General features: G+C 44.7%; 1 protein-coding gene across 2 annotated transcripts in view; it reads right to left on the bottom strand.

The window, feature by feature from the left end:
- Positions 1 to 12,983, bottom strand: part of GDPD4 (glycerophosphodiester phosphodiesterase domain containing 4) — a 38,810-nt gene that overhangs the window by 7,150 nt on the left and 18,677 nt on the right. For both annotated transcript variants that reach the window (XM_072855300.1, XM_072855301.1), the window contains exons 5-11: positions 9,231 to 9,290; positions 7,570 to 7,668; positions 4,015 to 4,108; positions 2,302 to 2,447; positions 1,866 to 1,948; positions 839 to 989; positions 56 to 280 (exon numbers count right to left, since the gene is read on the bottom strand). In XM_072855300.1, coding sequence (XP_072711401.1) covers positions 56 to 280; positions 839 to 989; positions 1,866 to 1,948; positions 2,302 to 2,447; positions 4,015 to 4,108; positions 7,570 to 7,668; positions 9,231 to 9,290 — 858 coding nt within the window. The remainder of the gene's footprint in view (positions 1 to 55; positions 281 to 838; positions 990 to 1,865; positions 1,949 to 2,301; positions 2,448 to 4,014; positions 4,109 to 7,569; positions 7,669 to 9,230; positions 9,291 to 12,983) is intronic.

The following is a 12,983-nucleotide window of genomic DNA, read 5'->3' as shown; positions in this document are numbered from 1 at the left end:
AAAGTACCAATCTGGAGAGCAAGAAAGGGGATACAGAGGAGTGAGGCCACCCTACCAGATGGGGTCTAATCCCCGACTCGTTGAGGATGACTTCCAGGGTTCTGTTGATCCACGAGTTCCTGTAAGGATGTTTCTCTGGAGGGCGGTAGAGATCAAATATCACAACTTTATTCTGACTGTCTGCGAGGCGCAAGAAATTACTTAGCTTGTAAATTGACTGATTCATTGCCTGGTTTTTATCTGCCCTTGACAGTGAGCCCATGCATGAAAATGGTTTGTCCTAGAAATAAACAGATATAAAAAAGGAAATCAATCAGGCAGTCACCTCTGGGAGTCAGCTGCATGCAAAAAACTCATATCTCTAAGAGGGAAAAAGTCTGACTTTTAGGTGACTCAGTAGATGAGGACATTTTATTTTACTTAGCTCTTCTACCTGAGAAACAAGGGAAATTAACCCAGGCTGTGATGACACTGCTTCTGGGACCTAAATTGTGTAGTTCACAGCTAGCTCTGCTGTGCTTCTCTGTCCCACCATGTTAGCTGTGACTGTTATACACAGCACCTTGCACAAGTAGCTGTCATCTTTTTCCTCCAGACCATGTGTTCTGCTGCTGCCATGATAAGGAGCCACAAGAACACCCACCAGCCAATTGTTATACGTCTCCTAAGCCTAAAGGCCAACTGGACAAAGCAAGGAGACCCCAAATGAAGGATTTCTACTGACTTCTTTGAGCTTTGGCTCAACCAGTAGTTCCTCTCCTAACATTCATGCTATTAAGTAGCAGCCAGCTGGTGTCTCTTCTACATTGAGTTGATGATAGTCCTTTATGGCGCTTACCTTAAGGAACCATGTTCCAGCATTCAACTCCTGCAGGGTATCCCAGGAGAATAACGCAGCATTTTGAGCAGTGTCATTGGGGTAGACCTCCTTGATGTTTGTTGTCCTCCTCAAGGTGCTGTCATGCATGAGGAAAGGAATCCCATCATAGCTGTTGGAGAGCAAGCGTTCAGGTCACCTGGGGTGTGGGTTCATTCATGGCATGAGCAGACTCATGCTAGGTCAGAAGAATATGTGGCCCACTGTGAATGCAGCAGTACAGCCTCCCTCAGTGCAGAGGGTGGGATAGGGAGGAAGGCTGAGGCTCAAGACACCGGGTTATTTCCAGCTTAAATACTGTTGGGTGATCTTGGAGAAGTCATGCTTGTCTGTGCCTCAGTTTCCTCAGGGGCAAAGTGGAGATGGTGGCATTTATGCCTGCCAGCCCCCCAAAAAATGGATAGTAACTTATACTTGAAATCTCTTTTTGCTGACACCAAAGTGTTTCTGTGTGTTTCAGAGGACTGAAGTCTAAATGGACAGTGATGGAAAGGCAAAATTTTCTCTTATAGAAAGGTCTACATTAGTAGAACATCTAAGCATTAGTATTTTTCTCATTCAGTGCCTCAAAACTGCACATCCTGCACAGCATGTTAGCAATTCATGGCAATGGGTCCCCAAACAAAGGCAATTACAGATTTAATAATTAGGACAATGCTGTCACAAGTCTGAACACAATTTTCTGTTGGTTTGTAGGCCTGATACAACCCTCACTGTGGCCTGGAAGTCAGACTAGGGTAGGGACTTGTCTTTATACTCTGCAAAGCATTTAAAATATACTGTAGAAACAATGATTGTTAAACTAATAGCTACAGCTTATTGACTTGCCTGAGAATAACCATGTCCTACAGCCCCTATCATCATGCACCAACTGAGGGACCCTGTCCCAGTCATCAGTAAAACCTAATTGCCTGGAGTTGCACGTCTCCAAAGGCAACTCTTAGAAGAAGAAGCGTATATTTTGTGAGATGCGATGTTTTCCCCTTACCTAATAGTGACATCGGTTTCAAGACCATCCCCACCATGTTCAATTGTCTTCTGAAATGACATCTCAGTGTTTTCTGGTGCCAGCTGAAAAAAAAAAAGCACATGAGCAGATAATTTTCAAACACACTCTGGGGGACGCTATAAGTACTTCCTGTCCCTTTGTAACACCTCTGGGTTTTATTAAGGGACCATCATTATCTTGTTAAAGTCTAATGTTAGTTTTCTTCCATTTTAGCCACCAAACCCATCTTGTCCCTCAGGAACAGTGTTATCCTTGTTAGCAAACCCATGCAGTGATGCCTTTGGCATGCAGTTCCAAATGAAAATGTCTGCCCTTCCACCCTCCACAGATTTAATGGAAAAAAAACAGGAGATGATGATGAAGGTAACATGACACAGGATGAAGAAATGATGTAAAATAACTTCTCCAGACCTACCATTGGTGCTCCACGGTGTCCAATGAGGGCTGGCTTTGGTCCAAGTGTCCCCATCTCTCTGATGCAAGGAGAGTACATCCCCAGAGGTATCAAGAAAAGAAAGAGAAGGATAGCCAGGTATGGACCAACAATTATCACCTGAACAACTGAAAGAATTTGAAGGAGGAAGGCTAGAGTTAATCCATGTGGTAACATACGGGTTTGCCTTGCGGCTTGACTTTTAATACAGCCCTCCAGCTGAGTAGCTGTTGGGCTTTGTCCCATCCCTGATTCCATTCCTTCTTCCCCTAATTTTCACTTTCTCTCCAAACAATGCAACCCAGGAAAACAAACTGGTCAAAGCAAGGATGTGGGCTAAGTCAGGACTGCAGGTTTTGTGCTTTAATTACATCTCACTATGCCTTACAACAAGACATGGCCTTAATTTCTTTTTCTTGAGAGGTGGTGCAATGAAATATCCCCTATCTGTAGAAAAACAATCCCCAACAGAAGGATGCTAATTTTTTTCTTACTCAGATAAGAACAAGCAACATTTTGAAGTTTCATTCACAGTGAAGAAGAGGAGGAACCTTTCTCCTTCATCTATGTTACATCCCCTTAAGGTGAATACTTCCCTGGTTCATTCAGATTGCTGTCAGTGACCTTCTGTGTGTGACCTACAGAACCCTCTGCAGACTCTGACTGCACGGGTATGGCATGTCAGAAACTTGCCAACTCATTACCTATGGTCTTCTCTGGAGTCTGTTGGCAATTGCCCGAGAGCCCCAGCGAGCCTTCACCTCATGGAACAAAACAGTTCCTCTGAGAAATGAGCACCTATGCACCAATATCTCTTTCTTGAATGGGTACCGCCACCCCTCTGTGCTTTGTACCGGTGGCTCTGAAGGAACTTGGGCTTACACCAAGCTGATGTATTGAGCTGAGAGTCCGTTAGGCATGGTGGACTGTAATGTTTAGGGTCCCAGCATATTCCCCCAGCTGTAGTTCAATAAGAAAAATCCTGGTCAGGGAAAAAAAACGCTTTCACCAGCCCATTCTGTCTTTGATTTTTGTTACAAATCAACATCTGCAGATGGATGTCACGTAGATAATTTTGGCTATATGGAGAGACTAGCTCAGAGAAAAACAGCCAGTCCCAGAGCCAGGCTCTTCTGCAGTTGTTCCTGGCATCTGGCCTTGTCCTTTACACTACTTGGTCACTCTTCTCAGAGGTAGACAGAACTTGCCATGGGATAACACTAGGAACTGACCAAAAAGCTCTTTCCATTGTCTCAGCTGGCTTCTCCTGAGATGCACTAGTCTGAAGTGGATTGACTGGACTGGAGATCCCTTCTGAGACAGCGAAGCTGAGTATTGCAAGCAAAGGTCAGCCAAGAGATCTGCTACTGGCTGCTTTCTCCCGCAGAGAGCTGACCAAATTTCCATGCCTGACTCAGAATGTGGGTACTTCTGCTAATCTCCTCCATCTCAAGGCAGGTCACTGCCTTGGTATAGGCCAAAACTGTGCAAGGAAGCATGCAAACCAGTACTGCATCTGGACAGCCACAGGACAGCCCAAGCCCCAGCCCCCCTAATTTCCTTGGGATACACAGAGGCTAAAAGCCACCTCCAGCTGGAGCGCAGGTGTGGGAGGAAAGGGCTCCTGCACGCCTGTTTTCCCACATTGATATATGCCTTTTGTCATATAGGGAGCAGGAAGCAGAGCTACTGTACCTTTCTTATCTGCTCTGATGGCATGAAGAGCCACGGGCCAGGACAGGAGGACCATGATGGCTATTGCCCCTATGTGGAGATAAGGAGCTGTGATCTGACAAGGAGAGAAAAGGATTTTAGTCAAAGGATGAAGTGTGGAGACAGATGGAAACAAACCCCAACATGGCTACAGCCTTCCACCTGGATGGGCTCCTGCTGCAGATAGATACCAGCAGTTCAACCTCTCTCCCTCACCTGTGTTGGATCCACCAAACACCTCTGGAGTCAAGGGAGAGATATGTGCCCACAGTCAGGCCAGCTCCTTGGGCCAAGGAGTGCTCCTCACTGCAGTATGCAGCTCTCCTTTCTCCTAAGTCAGCTGAAGGGGACAAGGCTGTCCTCGTCCATGAGGATGCAATCGCCATTACTGCTATGCCATAATTCATGAGCATCTTCCAGACAGCAGACAGTTTAATCCAATCTAACCCAATCCAATCCCATGCAGGTAATAGTCATCTCCATAACCCACTGCAGCTAAGTCATTAAACTGATGTCAACAAGCCTGAGTGATAAAATGTGGTATTTACACCTGTACAGAACTAACTATTGTGGTATAAGAGAAGTTGTTAATCTGGTGCATCTCTGATCATGGACATTGTTAGACTCATATGCACCCTGCAGCACCTAGTTTCACGTATTATCAACATATTCCAGAAAAATAATTAATTTTCATTTATTTCAAAGCATTTAATTCACTTGTATTAGGGTTAATTGCATTTTTTTCTCTTTTTTTTTACTTTTAACTCAACATGTAGATATTTTTCTTGATTTACTAACACAAAACAATACATTCATTTAATGCTGATGCTATATTAGATAATACCTATTGCTGGACAGAAAAAGTAATTTGACTTGATTTCTTTGGTCCTAAAGATTAAACAAGAAGATCAGAAGTGAAGAATCACTTCTGTGCTTATCATGAATGCATGAGCAGAGCTGAAAACAAAGCAGAAATAGTTTGGCACTGAATGGATGCTCTTCACTCAAGTAATGTTGATATGACACACCTTTCATAAAATTAGGGAAATCTGTCAAAGAAACCAATCCATCATTTTGTCATGCTCGTCAGAGCCCCGTGGTTTCTGTTCCAGCTAGAACTGAGAGTTTTTAAGATAAGTGCTAGGTGTTGTGGTTTAGCCCCAGCCAGCAACCAGGCACCACACAGCCCCTCGCTCACCCTCCCCCCCGCCATGGGATGGGGGAGAGAATTGGAAGAGCAAAAGAAAACTTGTGGGTTGAGATAAGAACAGTTTAATAATTGAAATAAAATAAAGCATAATAATAATAATAATAATAATAATAATAATAATAATAATAATAAAATTGTAATGAAAAGGAAAACAATGAGAGAGAGAGATAAACAAAACACAAGAAAAGTAAACAAGTGATGCAACCGCTCACCACCCACCGACTGACACCCAGCCAGTCTTCAAGCAGCAATCACTGCCCTCCGGCCAACGCCCCCCAGTTTCTATACTGAGCATGACGTCATATGGTATGGAACAGCCCTTTGGCCAGTTTGGCTATGCCCCCTCCCAGCTTCTTGTGCGCCTGGCAGAGCATGGGAAGCTGAAGAGTCCTTGACTAGTGTAAGCACTGCTTAGCAACAAGTAAAACATCAGCGTGTGATCAACATTATTCTCATGCTAAATCCAAAACACAGCACTGTACCAGCTACTAGAAAGAAAAGTAACTCTATCCCAGCCGAAAGCAGGACACTAAGAAAAAAAATCTATTCAGATGCAAGCCTTAGTTAATGCCTGAGTCTCTAAGCTGGAAAGGTTGAAGAAAGCAGCAGTCACTGAGGGATGTTATTGCTTGTGACACTGTCTGCCCTGGACACTTGATACCAACATCTTTTGATTAGAAGCAGGATTCAGTTGCGTAAACAGAGGTGCCATCTCAGATGTCCAGGATATTTGAGATAGCTTTGCAGGGCTAATGGACATGACACAGGATCTACAAGAGATTCATATCCTTTGGGAACAGCAGCAGGAGGCCATGTGAAGCATCTCAAAGGGCATGAACACCTACAATAAACAGCACCTGTGAGGAACCCAAAGACTCTTGTGTCTCCTTCTCCTTATCCACCTCCCCTGGAGTCTGTAAGGGAGAGGAGAAGCTGATGGTTTCTCATTACCTTTGCCACTGCACAGCCCAATAGTTACCAAACTCTGTAGAGCAGGGATGTGCAATTAACCACACCCTGCAAACACCACATCTCAAAGAGACTTCCATAACTCTGGAGCTACCAATTGATTCCTCTTCCCATTCATATGCATTGTTCTCCCAATGTTCACAAGCAGTAAGCTACCTGGTCATATGCCCAAATAACATCTGCAAGGCAGCTATGTAGTCAAAGGCTTACATACTTCTTCCTGCCCAATACATGTGGGGACCTGGATGCTCAGACACTAAACAGCACTGGGCAGCTCTAGCCTCCATCTTCAGATCTGCTGAGAGCTGAAGAGGCCAGCAGATCATGCACTCTGACCTCCTGCATAGAATCATAGAATCATTTAGGTTGGAAAAGACCTTTAAGATCATCGAGTCCAACCATTAACCTAACACTGCCAAGTCCTCCACTAAACCATGTCCCTAAGCACCACATCTACATGTCTTTTAAATACCTCCAGGGATGGTGACTCAACCACTTCCCTGGGCAGCCTCTTCCAATGCTTGGTAACCCTTTTAATGAAGAAATTTTTCCTGATAGCCAATCTAAACCTCCCCTGGTGCAACTTGAGCCATTTCCTCTTGTCCTATCACTTGTTACTTAGGAGAAGAGATAAAACCCACCTCTCTACACCCTCCTTTCAGGCAGTTGTAGAGAGCGATGAGGTCTCCCCTCAGCCTCCTTTTCTCCAGACTGAACAACCCCAGTTCCCTCAGCCGCTCCCCATCAGCCTTGTGCTCCAGACCCTTCACCAGCTTCATTGCCCTTCTCTGGACACGCTCCAGACCCTCAATGTCTTTCTTGTAGTGAGGGGCCCAAAACTGAACACAGTATCCCACAGGTTGTCCCACCTGACACCAGCGTTCCCCACCTGCTCCCAAAAAACTCAGTGCTGTCCTGCCCTCAGGAGATGAAGCTCTTCTGAGTCACAGAAGACTGAAATTGTGCTAATGCTAAAGCTGCTGAACTGGCAGGAGCTGATTATGGAGAAAGTTCTTGCTCCAGGAATGCTGCCAGCCAAAGAGGTCTGATTTACCTGCCCTGGGCACCTGGAAATTAACAGTACACCTACAATTTTGCCAAAAAAAAAACCCAACAGGATGTGACTTCCCAAACTGAGACATGTTACATCAGATAGCTTGAAACTCAACCTCAGGTCTTGGCTTCCTTTCTCCCGACAGGAAATGTTAAGTCATAATAAAAGTTTACTCAAAACCACATACTCTGCCAGGAAAACCCATGTGAAAAACACTCACCGTATGGAATATTTTCTACCAATTACCACAAAATACTTCTATAAACAAGTTGTTCTTTCAAACAGACCTCCCAGCCCCTCTTACCTGGAATGACAGGCGGACAGTTTTCCATTGATCTCCCCAGAGTACGGATAATATGAAGAGGGCTGTGACAGAGAAGCCCAGGACAAGAAAAGTCCCAATCTAGGGAGGCAAAGAGGACATAAATCAGCTTCAGCATTTCTGCACAGGGTGTGCCATCCATTTGACTCACAGGCTTATTTAAGCAGCTTGGACTTGGTAAGTTTGGGATGCATGAGCTTGACTATGCCAGTTCAGAGACAGAGAGATGCAATGGGACTAAAACCAGACCAACAGTGCTGTCGATTGGCTTTTCTGTATGGCAAGGCTGATCTTAAGAGTTGGGTACCCGACTAAGTCAGCCCTCAAGGCTCCCTCTATAATCATGGGAGAAAGAGAGGAATTTCCAGAGGTGATCCATTCCCACTTGCTTTATGATGGGAGATGCCTCTCTCTTTCTGTTGATGTACGTGGAGCCTAGATGATCAGCTTACATTAAATCCCTAACCTGCAGATGGCTACATTCAGAAGTGACTAATTCCACCCAATAGAGACAGCAACACAGCTTCCTTATGCTATGAGCTGCTTTGCAACGGGCTTTAGCAACAGCAAACACTCCCATAATTAAGAGATGAGAGTTCACTTTTCAACCAAAAAAAGCAAGGACGTAGCCCAGTCTATTCTTTGGCTTCTTGCACAGTTTGGTCCCAGCACAGTTGTGATGGCAGGTTCTTCTTGGTACATCATCTACCTGCTGAGAACTAAGTGCAAGTAGAAATTGGACCAAGGCCCTAACCATTCTTCAGGGGGATCCTACAGATCAACAGCTTAATCTGTCCCTAGTCTCTTCCACCCAAGGATGCAGTCTCAATTTTTTTTACAAATTGTTCTACATCTTTCTGGTTCTTCTGGAAGCCAATTTTCAATAGCAAAGATGACTGTGTTTCTATTACTTAAATGACGCAACACAGGATCAGGTATCTGCACATTCAGCTACTCCCTTCCACTGCAAGATTTGCAATCACATTATATTCTCCCCTAACCTGCATGACTAGAAACTAATTTTTTAAATGCTCTACATAACCTCAAGAATTTATTAAGGAGGATGATTCTAATGTATCCTTTTGCAGCAACAGGCCTCTGAGGATTTGTTTCTGTACCTTCAAAACTCCAGGTGGCATTTCCCAAACTACCCAAAGACCAAAAGGCATAAGGCAGATTTCTCTTCTGCAGAGATAGCAGCCACTTTTTTCACTGCTGCTGGAGCCTGCTACAGAAAATTACACTGTGCTTCTCATGGAAGCTTTGCTTTTGTCTTCATGTTACCACATGTAGACATGTCAAATATAGACATCTTCACCTGAATGAGTCACCACAAGCTCCTTTTGGAAGTCAGTGGGGGAAAAAGGTACTTTAGGTGTGATTCATCTCATCTTAATTTAGATGTCTATGACCAGCTGGATGAATTGTATCCTCAGAGAATTCATTTCCCTCCACTGAAAGGGAGTTTAGGTGATCAGCTCAGGTGGAGATATAATTCTTATGGGTATCTAAAGTCTCCTAAGATTAACCTCTTCCCTCTCTTCCCTCTCTCCCATAATCTAAGATGTTTTTCATGCAGAGAAACACCACAGACTCAATTGGTTTAAAGCACAGAGTTACCAGAAAGCCCTGACTCTCCTCACCTTGTGACTCCAGTGTAGGTACAGCTGCTGACCTTCTGCAAGCAAACACATCGCTAGGACCTGGGAAATCAAGAAGAGACTGTTTGCATCCTGGTAGAAGATGGTGAAGTGTGTTCAGTGAGGTGCTTCTGGAATTATTTTTGCATTGGGAAGTCACTTTACACTAGGTCTTCCTGCACAATGTCAAGGCTGTTAGCAAGATGGGTGTATGGAGAGAAGTGTTTATTGCTACAGTAAAAATGATTCTGAAATGGCCGAGTACATATCAAGGCTGCCCTGCAGGATCAAAACTCTTTCATGAGTAACAAATAATTGAGCACTTTGGGGTACACATTTTTAATGACTTTTCTTTGTGAGTACAAATTCTGAAAGAGAAATGATGGCCAGGATCAGTTGCTATGGTATGAATCAATACAGCACTAACCTTGCGTATTTTCTGTGCGTTTGTTGTGATTAGAGGCACATCAACTGTGGGAGAGAGAGGTCAGGGACTAAAAAATGCCTCCAAAGCACCACAAAAATACAGAGCAGACAGCAAAGGAGACAATGCTTTCACAGTAATCACAGGAAATGCAAGAGACAGGCACATTTCAGAACAGGGAAAACTGCCTTGGAGATTGAAAGACTGGTTTTGGGTGTCTGGCACGTTCCTTCCCTCAGATGGCAAATTGGAGCCCTTGGGAAGGGTTCTGTGAGGCATGGAGCAAACCCCTGCCAGGGCAGGGGACAACCCGAGAAGCCTTGAACACCAAGAAGCAAAGGATGAGGAAAGCCAGTCCACAGCTCTGATGGAGAGGTTCTTCAAGTTGTCCCAGACCTAAGCAACCGATGAACCTGGTGATGAATCTCACCAGGAGATGTACCTTGCTGCCGTGAAAACACACAGGTCTATGCTCAGGAATCTGAGAACCTGAGGCAAGCTTCCCGACCACTGTAAGGGACAGTCTGGGGACCAGTGTCACCAGATATCAGGGTTTAAAGAAAAGTATCTGTTAGCAGACATCAGTCTTCCACTGAGAAGGATCATTTATGATCCACGTCCCTCCAGACCGTAACACGGTGAGATTGTGTGAAAGCAGGACATACAGATACAGGGGAAGGGGCTTTGCTCTCCCAAAACACAACTACAAAGGAATGTAAGCTGTTTCCCATCCAGCTACAAATACGATCTCTTTCCAGGATCATGACGATTTTAAGAGAGATATAAGCTCAGCAGAGAATACAGATCAGCTTTTAAGTGCTTCTTGACATGTTAGCCTCCTTTAATCGAATCCTATACCCAGTACATGATGAGTAACCATGGGAGCAGTTCAGAGAGAACTGAATTACTGCTGAAGATCTTAAGCCAGCCCCATTTAAATAAGCCATTTCAGAAAAAGGAAGAAAAAAAGACACTTTCAAAATTGCCCCTTTTCTGCAAGCAATGTTACAAAGACCTGGTCCTTGCCTAAGGTGCAGCCAAACACATATTTCACAGGCCATGCTCAACAGGACTCTCCCCTGCTACTGCAGTACAACTTTTGTATGAATGATGTAGCACATCTGGGAATGCCATCGGAGGGTGAGCTCATTTTTATGGATGGAAACAACATCTCATTATCAGCTTACAAGAAGAATAATCACCAGGTTTCATTCTCAGAGGGTGAAGAAGGAATTCTTGCAGTTGCACCGCTGGTCACTGTAGGAGAACACATCTTGATGGACCAGTGAGCTGATGTGATGTGGACAAGGTTTATCCTCTGGCACAGTCAGCTTGAGTTTTCTTTGCTTTCCATGTACCCCTGAAGCTTAACATCTCAAGCCACAATAACCTAGCTTCATCCTACTCCTCAAAAGCTGCTTCAGGACCTGTCCAATATGCTCTTCCAATATGCAGCTGCCTTTAGCAATGTCCCACACGCTTGCACCTAGAGCAGGACTTCCTCAGGCAAAGGGACAACCAGCATCAGCAGGTCTGGCTCTTCCAAACTGCGTCCATACATATCCTGGGATTGTCTAATACAAGTACACAGACATGTGGGTTTAGGTGACCGATATGTGTCTGACCATTACTGCTGAGGCTAGAGCCAAGATCCCTCTTGCCAGCCGTATCATCTCCCTGAATCTTACAGACTCCAACACTTGCTTCTTCTCTTCTTTAGTATGAGGTGTGGAAGTGTCTCCCCTCCACCATCTACCTGCAAAGTGGTAATTAAGGGATGTTTTCCAGTGGCAAGAGAGACGGAATCACTGCAAGGGGGATTGCACCTCTGTCTCCCTCTTTTTGAGTGGACTCAGAAAAAGCACTCACCATAAGGTTATGCTGCAAAAGGATGGACAATAGACCCTTAATCCCACTCTGCTTCAGCATGGGAATGACCTTGTGCTGATTTCAATACCACTGGTGAGGTTTAGGCAGGCTCTGAACCTACCACCACAAGGACGTGGAGGCAGGCACTTAGACACCCAGCTCACCTAAAACATCTGCTCACTTAGATGTTCACAACAGCAGAATTCAGGTCCCTACATTCAGTTTCTAGCAAAAATGCAGCAACTCAGAACTTCTCTGGTACCCTAGTCTCTTAGGGATGGAGGTTTGAGATCACTTTTTGAACTTCAGTGCCAATATGCTATTTTGAGTTCTTTCTTAGCCTACAAATGCAGAGGCCACAACACACCTGAACCTCTTTATATTGAACAGCCACGAGTCACCTCCTCAAAACTCTTGGAACAAACATGGTTGAACTGCAGAGAGGAAAATATACGTTGGTGTTTAAAGACTGAACAAGAAAAATTTTTTCTTCTCCACTGAGCATGAACTGTTCTGCAATTAGACTCCTCAGCTTAACCTTTGAGCTCTAACGGGGATGAGAAAATTGTCTTGTGGAGTAATAACAATTGAATTAATTGAAACTGATTGTCTGAAAAAATTACAATGATGCATGCAGATGGAGAGCGTCTTTGCACAGACAGCAAGTGCTTTGTTGCGCAGCGTTTTGTTCAGCTGCTGGTAGCCAGTGGGCAGAAGTGTGTTTGCTTCAGTGGTTCACAATAAGGTCATGGAAGCAGGCTTGCAGGCTTCAGTTGGGTGCCATCATTAAGGAAGACGGTATGGTGCTCACAAACAAAACCAGACCTGCTACTGGTTGCTATAAAATCTCTCTACTCCAACAAGGGCATCAGTGTGCTCAGTTTTCTGATGTGATGGGCTGCTGATGCAAAACATCACAAGGAAACATTGCCTGGGTGAAGGTCTCCAGTCCTTCCTGCAACACATGCAGCGATAGTCTCCATCCAACACTGTGCAACCAGAACATGGGATGTAATTCATCATGGGGGCAACCTCTTTGGCCATCAGTTGTCCAAAACGTATTAGAGCGATCCAGATATCGTACAGTACCAACAATGGTAGATTTATTTAGATCTGGAAGGGCTGAGTTGCACCTATTAGCCTGTGAGGCTGTTAATGTTTTGCTGGGTGGTTCATCAAAGGCTACAGTGAAAGGCCAGACACTGTGACAGGGAAGCTCTGCGAACAGCAATGAAGGGGTGATTCCTGGCAGAGTCCTTCTCTGAAAGGAGCCCTGCTGGGATGAGCAAGGACAAGCCACAGTTGTCATCAGACGACCCTGCATGCTGGCGTGTGACCGTCGTATGACCTGCATGCTTTGAGATAGTGGGAGCATGAATGGTGGTGTTGATTACTTTCCTCACTCCCCTTTCCTTCAAGACCTAATCCTATTTAGGTAACAGCTCTGATGGTGCAGGGCCTCA

The sequence above is a fragment of the Ciconia boyciana genome, chromosome 1 (genome assembly GCF_034638445.1).
Source record: "Ciconia boyciana chromosome 1, ASM3463844v1, whole genome shotgun sequence".
Classification (NCBI taxonomy): Eukaryota; Metazoa; Chordata; class Aves; order Ciconiiformes; family Ciconiidae; genus Ciconia; species Ciconia boyciana.
The sequence above is the reverse complement of the archived record's forward strand: the minus strand, read 5'-3'. Positions and strand labels throughout refer to the sequence as shown.